At 44.0% G+C, this 7,896-nt stretch overlaps 1 protein-coding gene and 1 long non-coding RNA gene across 2 annotated transcripts; both read right to left on the bottom strand.

The window, feature by feature from the left end:
• Positions 1-469: 469 nt before the first annotated feature.
• LOC135071183 (uncharacterized) lies at positions 470-1,056 on the bottom strand. The gene is made up of 2 exons (XR_010257219.1): positions 967-1,056; positions 470-672 (listed from the first exon to the last, which is right to left on the bottom strand). It is a non-coding gene; the product is annotated as an uncharacterized LOC135071183 (long non-coding RNA).
• Positions 1,057-1,308: 252 nt separating this feature from the next.
• On the bottom strand, positions 1,309-7,116 carry LOC135071381 (uncharacterized). The gene has a single exon (XM_063965173.1). The coding sequence runs from the start codon at positions 7,114-7,116 to the stop codon at positions 1,309-1,311; it is 5,808 nt and encodes a 1,935-aa protein (XP_063821243.1).
• Between the last annotated feature and the right edge of the window lie 780 nt (positions 7,117-7,896).

The raw sequence follows: 7,896 nt of genomic DNA, 5'->3' as shown, positions 1-7,896 counted from the left end.
TTCTGCTTACGTTACACCAAATGATGTTATAAATGGTAACATACCTGTTATGTTAAAAATAATAACTCATATTAATGATATGACTAAGAATATGTACAGATGTAATTTGTGGCCTATCTACACATGTAAATATGATTCGCTCTTGAATAAAATAAAAGTTGATATAAGTAGTGTAGATTCCAAAGAAGACTTTTTTCAGTTTATGAGTCACAAAACTATGGTGTATAAAATATATTCGGATGGATCAAAAAGTTTAAATGCAGTCAAATCTGCCCTTTATGATCCACAATGTAAATATAGTAAATGTTTTAAAATTAATTCAGAGTGTAGCATATTTACTGCTGAGGCATATGCTATATTACAAGCATTAATTTACATTAAGTCTTTAAGCTATTGTAGTTATAATGAGTTTATGATATTATCTGATTCGAAAAGTATTTTGATGAGCTTAGACAATAATAATATGCACTTTAAAACAAATTATTTAATTTATAACATAAGAAACATTATTAATGAAATTAAAAAACCAATTTCACTCAAGTGGATTCCGTCTCATCGAGGCATACCAGGGAACGAAATTGTGGATCAAGTTGCCAACTCTGAACCTCATGAAGACCACTCGGAGCATTTTAAGGTCCCCTTCATGGACTTTCACACCATTATGAAAGAAAACTGTAAAGAGATATGGAAAAATTATTGGAAAATATGCTCAGAAACCAAAGGCAGATGGTATGCTGGGATACAAAAAGAAATACCAACGAAACCCTGGTATTATTACAAAGAGTATATAAGCCGTAGATTTGTAACAACAATTAATCGTCTGCGATTTGGACACCTCAGATCTCCCTCCCATCTACAGCGAATGAAAATAATGAATAGCAGTTCATGCAATTTTTGTGATGAGGCTGATGCCGACCTGGAACATCTGATTATGAAATGCCCAAGATTTGGCCTTGAAAGACTTACACTAGTAGCCGATTTGAACCACTTATCAGAAGCAGATACAGATGTTAATGTAATACCCCGCCACATCCAGGAAATATTATCAAAACCTATTACTTATTGTTGGGCACCGGGTGTGCCCGTTACTATACCTATATTATATTTAATTGATTTGGGATGTTCACTTTTTACTATATTGAAACACGTCTTTGTCTAATGGTGTTTAATGAACAACTGAAGTAAAAAAGTAAAAAAACAAAGCGTCAAAATATAAAAAACATTCCAAAAGAAAAAATACAAAAAACGCATATAAAAAAGGTCTGTCGCCAACATGGCGCCCCGCGGTGTGAAGCAACCATAAAGCAGTCAGGCGACAGTCGGCAGCAGCACCAGCTTCCTGACGGGGCGACGTAATGTGCCTCCTTTCGTGGCAACGTCAGCGCATCTGACGACTCCCCTTGATCCAGGCCACACGGCGGTCACTCTGCCTCGGGGCCAGGTTCCTCTAGGAAGAGCTCCATCACCAATTAGGACAAGGTCGCCAACTTTCAGCTGAACCTTTGGCTGCGGGGGTATGCTGCGTCTTGGCACGAGTGTTGGAAGGTACTCATCAACCCATCGCTTCCAGAAATGGTCAGCTAACCTTAACCCTTTCTTCCACTGGGTGCGTCCCCAAAGGTCTGTGTCTGAAACAGGACGCAGGACTGGTTCATTCGTGGCTGTTCCAATAAGGAAATGGAATGGTGTTAGGGCCTGATCTTCGTGCGGCGCCACGGGAACATGAGTAAGTGGACGCGAATTGACCAACGCTTCTGCTTCCAGTAAAAGCGTGTGCAGCGTCTCCTCGCGGGGTGATCGTTCTTTTAGGGTTACCGATAGCGCAGTCTTGACGGACCTCACCAGCCGTTCCCACGCTCCTCCCATCGATGGAGTTATTGGTGGTATAAACTTCCATACGATTTTATTGCTAGCAGCGAAGTCGTATATTTCTGTTAGCTTGTTGTTAGTTCCAACAAAAGCAGTCCCATTATCGGAGTAGATGAGCGAGGGGGTACCTCTTCTAGCTATAAATCGCCTCAAAGCCATGATAGCAGAATCAGTAGTGAGACTTGCGACTATTTCTAGATGCACCGCTCGAACAGTTAAACACGTGAACAGCGCGACGTATCTTTTTTCAGTTCTTCTTCCGATGCTGACAGAAACTGGACCAAAATAATCAAGCCCCACATTCGAGAATGGCCTTTGATGATGTGCAAGCCTTGCCTCAGGTAAGTCACCAGTCAGAGGTATAAGTGGCTGAGCCTTTCTAATTCGGCAGTAGAGACAAGAGCTGGCAGCTTTCTTCACGGAAGGTCTCAGGTGAAGGATAAAGTATTCACGTCTCAGTTGGTTTACGACGGTCTCATTATTAGCGTGGGCGGCTCGCTTATGAAAGTGCATGATCATGAGTTGCACGATATGATGTTTTCCGTCCAAGATTATGGGGTTAGGCTCCGTATCTACGTCTTGAGCACGGAGAATCCTCCCGACGAGGCGGAGAAGACTATCTGATGAACGACGTATATCAAGATGCTTTAATCTCGAGTGAGGTGAAAGATGACCAGGTTGTATTAACTCATCAGGGAAGCTGTCAATTTGACTCTTTAACAACAGCCTCTTCTCAGCTTCTTCGATAAGCTCCGCCGACAAAGGATGAAAGTTCTTCGTTCTTGAGAGTTCTTTCTTCAAAGTTAATTTAGAATTTTGACGTCTCAAATTTAAACGCAACCGAACTAAATTAATAAATTGTTGAACGCGGGCCGTACTACGAACTAAACGCAACCATTCAGAAAACCTTGAATGGTCCGCAACGACCGGTGAAGGTAGTTCATGCGGTTGAACATTGATTTGTCCCACTATTTCTGATGTAGCGGAACGTTTGACTTCGTCATCACGAGATAATGGGACCTCACTCGACGGTTCACAAGGCCAATGACATGATGGTTCTAAGAGAAACGAAGGTCCGGTGAACCAGCGAGCGGACGTGTCGAATTTAGAAGTGCTAGGGCGCGTGGCGTCATCCGCAACATTATCAGAGGAGGGCACGTACCGCCAATTAGAAACGTCTGAAATTTCCGTAATCTCGCCAACCCTATGCGCCACAAAGGGTTTAAAAGTGCGGGCGTCACTTCGCAACCATCTAAGCACTGTCATGGAATCGGACCAAAAGGTAACACGACATGGTTTATGTTTATGAGCTTGAATGATGAAACTTGCAAACCTCGCAGCTATCAAGGCAGCTTGTAGCTCGAGTCTGGGCATAGACACAGGCTTTAATGGTGCAAGTCGAGCTTTCCCACCAATTAGGGTGAGTTGAACGCTGTCATTGCCAAGACTCAAACGCCAATATGCAACGCACGCGTATGCGTACTCACTCGCATCAGCGAAAACGTGCAACTCCAAGTCGGGTTTCTGGTGATGATGGAAAGCCTGATACCAACGTGGAATTGAACAGGTTTTAACTTCAACGAGCCTTTGAAGCCATGATGACCAGCTGGCTACGATAGAAGCAGAAGTTGATTCGTCCCATGAAACCCCTTTTCTCCATAAGTCTTGGAACATTATACGCCCTTGGACTACGATCGGAGCTAGAAACCCAAGAGGATCGTACACTCGCATTAGTAATGAGAGAGCTGCTCTCTTCGTAAGTGGCGATGGGATTTCCTCGGGCACGTCAATCCGAAAATATAGGTTGTCTTCTACAATGTTCCAAGACAACCCCAAAATTCTAATGCAGTCTGATGATGATGAAACGCTAGATGAGGAAGATGATGGACCTAAGCCTACTTGTGGTGTGGTAAGGTTACACAGCTCAGGCGGCAGCAAGGACAACGCCTCCGGTTTATTAGATACCCACGATCTCATCTCAAAGCCAGCTAAGCTATGTACCTTCACTATATCGGCTGCCAGACGAGCGGCGCCGTCGACGTCGTCCAGGCTTCCCAAATAGTCATCCATATAATGATTATTTACAATGGCTTGTGCAGCATCAGGATACAGGTGCTGATGATCAAGCGCATTTTTATTTTTTAAATACAGTGCAGTGCACGGACTGGAAGTGGCCCCAAAAATCATTGAGGACATTCTATATACTTCGATTGGTGAAGAAGAGTCGCTGCGCCACAAGAAGCGCTGCGCGTCGCGATCGTTTTCTCGAATTTTTATCTGAGGGAACATTTCCCGGATATCCGCGTTTAACGCTACGCAGCCTTCTCTAAAACGCATTAGAATCGCGACTAAATTTTGAAGCAAGTCAGGACCTGACAGAAGCATAGAGTTAAAGCTTATTCCCAGAAACTTAGCTGCAGCATCGTGAACAATCCTTAACTTACGCTTCTGAGGGTGAAAGACTCCGAAATGAGGCAAATACCAAGTGATGCCGCTTGGCGGCTTAGTACAAATTTCCGCGTAACCTTTATCTATAGTAGCCTGCATATTCAGACGGTAAGCTTCTGCGAACTCGGGTTCTTTTTGAAATTTCCGTTCCAGGCTCTTAAAACGCGACAAGGCTATCTCAAAATTATTTGGTACATCTTTTAAGTCATCTCGCCACAAAAGACCAGTTTCAAAGCGACCTCCGGGAAGACGCCGAGTTGTATTTTCCAAAATGTCCAAAGCGCGAGCCTGACTTTTAGTACGATAATCTTTTTTCTCAATTCCAATTGAGTCTAGCTTGTAATTTTCTTTTATCAGTGTCTCCACGGATTCGCTTTCGTCAAAATTGCAATGGTTAACAAATTCAACCGGTTTTGTTTTACTGGAAGAGAATCCATACAGAACCCAACCCAAAGGCGTACGAGTGGCAACCGGCTGACACCTAGAACCGTGACGTACTGCGAGCGGAACACTCAAGTGCCAGTTGTCAACTCCGATGATCAATGCGGGCTTTGCTTGTTCGTAACACAGCTCTTCCGTCAAATCACGTAAATAGTCAAAGCGCGAAATGTCATCCGCCGACACCGATTGACAATTGGTTAAATTTAATTTTGGCATGGCACGAACATTAGAAATATCGAAAGATTTTTGACCATGTTTACCTTTTATATTAATATTTACAAATGTGACTTCCGAACTTTTAGAAAGCCCACCTATACAATTTACCGTAATGTTCCCCTTAGGCCCCACAGCGCCGATGTCTTCAGCCACTTTTGAATCGATAATGGTAGCCGTTGAGCCATCATCGAGGAGAGCATATATGTCCGCCGAGCCCAGAGGGCCGCTGACCGACACAGGAATCACCTTGAGCAGCGGACGACGACCCGCTCCATCCACATGCTGCTGCGATGTTGTATGCGCGACCACCTCGACGTCGTCGGAGCTCGAGTCGTGTGCGACGTCGTTATTTTTAGAGTGTTCAGGAACAATGTCAACATTCGCCTCCAACGAAATGAGATTGTTATGCTCCGGTGCTATCGGGGAATGAAGCAAAGTGTGGTGGCTAAAACTACGACTGCATGTAGGAATGTCACATTTAGCTTTACACAGCTTGTATAAGTGCGAACCCTTTCGCAAACATTTTCTACAAAATTTATTTTCAATTACCCACTGCCATCTGTCGTCCACATGAAGTACTTGAAACTCCTTGCACCCTACTAATTCGTGGTTACTTTTTTGACAGAATTTGCAAGGAAGTTGTTTCTCGCCAACTAAATTAGATGGCGCTGGCTTAGTTGTCTGTTTTTTAGACAAAGAGTTTTTAGCCGAGGAATAATCATTAGTCATATAGGAACTCTCTTCGTTGTCAATGTCATCTGTACAGGCCGCATACAATTGCTCTCTGACCGGTCTATCTGACAATGACAATTTCATGTCGGGAATGAAACCAAATTTTGAATGAATTTCATTTTCATGAGACAGAAAATCTGCGAGAAGTTCGAGCCTGCATTTAGTATGACAACGAGAGAATGCAAAATCTGCCCATCGTGCTCGCAAGAGCGCGCTTAGTTTACTCACGATAGTATTACACAATTCCGGGGAAGCCAAGTACTCGGCCTGGTTGAGTACGCGAATTGTTTCTACGCACCGGCGGACTCGACAGGCAAATTGGCACATTTCCCTACCACCATCAATGCTACTAAGCCTGGGCAAAGCCTTGACCTGGGCTATCTCGTTCAACACAATATGCTCGGGGCGGCCGAATCTAGCCTCCAAGGCGCTCATGACCACGTCTGGGTCTCGCGCAGAGGCTAGAAGCGCGCCTACTTCGTCTCTAGCAACGCCTCGCAAAGCAAAATTTAGCCGAGCTTGGTTTTCTAGCGGAGAAAACCCAGCTTTGGTTAGATCAAACGTACGTTTAAATAGTAGCCAGTCCTGGATTCGCCCATCAAACAAAGGAAGCTTTAGGTCACTCACCCGCGGCGACTGCTGCTTCGACGCGGCCAGGCTCGTGATGGCTTCAGCTAATTGTTGTATATCAGTAGGTGTATCCTGGCTAATAGCAACTTTATTAAAATTGTTACATAAATCGCGTTGTGTATGTGTACCTAAACCTAAGTAATGTGCATGTCTAGTAGGTAATGCTTGAGGCTGACGTAGCGGCTTAGCTGGGGCAGGTCCGGCAGGCGCGGGCGGCTCCGGCCGCACGGTAGCCGGCGCGGCAACGCTTTTCGTTGCCTCAATAAGCGACGGCTGCCCTTGGTGCGGCGTTGGGAAAGCCACTGACGATGAAGGCGCATCCGTGGTAGCAGCGCCGGGAAATAGTACCGCCAAGGGTACCGACACTGACGGTTTACGCACATATTCTTTGTCATCGTCATTGACGAGCATAGGCACCTGCAAATTAGGATCATTGTTACATGAAGCCACCCAATCAGCTGTTCTACTGTACCGGCTACTAGAACCACTATGCGCATCGATCGCAGCTAGTTCGGCTTGCAGTTCCAAATCAGCTGCAACTCGCTCCTTCTCCAACACGGCGCGCTCGAGCTCGGCGACGCGGCGTGCGTGCTCGGCCTGCGCCGCGAGCTTCTGCGCCACCACGGTGGCGCTGGAACGGCTAGAACGGCCTGAGCGGCCCGAAGGGCACGAGGCGGATGATGGTTGTGTCGTGTGGGGCAATTGCGGCAAAGCCGATGACGAGCATGAACTCATTGGTTCCATAGTAGTAGCGGTAGGTTGCTCACTTTGCTCAGCCATTTTCCTCTTGCTTCTAGTAAGCATAATAGGGAAAATTGAAGGCAACACTATAAAGTAAATAAGCTAGTACTTACCGCGAAGGACCATTTGTTGGGCACCGGGTGTGCCCGTTACTATACCTATATTATATTTAATTGATTTGGGATGTTCACTTTTTACTATATTGAAACACGTCTTTGTCTAATGGTGTTTAATGAACAACTGAAGTAAAAAAGTAAAAAAAACAAAGCGTCAAAATATAAAAAACATTCCAAAAGAAAAAATACAAAAAACGCATATAAAAAAGGTCTGTCGCCAACACTTATGAATATTTATATAAATATGTAATCACTACAGTTGGACATTTATAAAAAGGACAAGTTTAAAGTTCAAAACTGTGTAAAGAAGAAGCAAACTGGAAGCAAACATTTTATTTTAACGACATGAAAGAATATATTGACAACTTACAAGTATTCGGCCAATGGTACAAATTTCCAGGCCAGGAAGGATTTAAAAAAAAAAAAAAAAAAAAAAAAAATAAACTATATAATGTTGGTACTTCTGCTAATCCGCTAATGTTGGCTCTATGTGTTTTCATAAGTAATAAATCTCTTGCTCGTTGTCTGTTCAACCGAACGCTGTGTTTTATTAGGTTATGGGCCCAGGACGCCCGATTATTTAGAATTCGATCAGTATAACAGTACAGAATGCAGTTCTTAGATTATTCAGTTTAGAATTTGAAGAGTGCAGTGAGAAAATACTGAAAACGATAATTGTAGAAGAAAAGTAACCTCAAAATGG

The sequence above is a fragment of the Ostrinia nubilalis genome, chromosome 4 (assembly GCF_963855985.1).
Source record: "Ostrinia nubilalis chromosome 4, ilOstNubi1.1, whole genome shotgun sequence".
NCBI classification, from domain to species: domain Eukaryota; kingdom Metazoa; phylum Arthropoda; class Insecta; order Lepidoptera; family Crambidae; genus Ostrinia; species Ostrinia nubilalis.
Note: the sequence above shows the minus strand (reverse complement) of the source record. Positions and strands in the feature narration are given on the sequence as shown.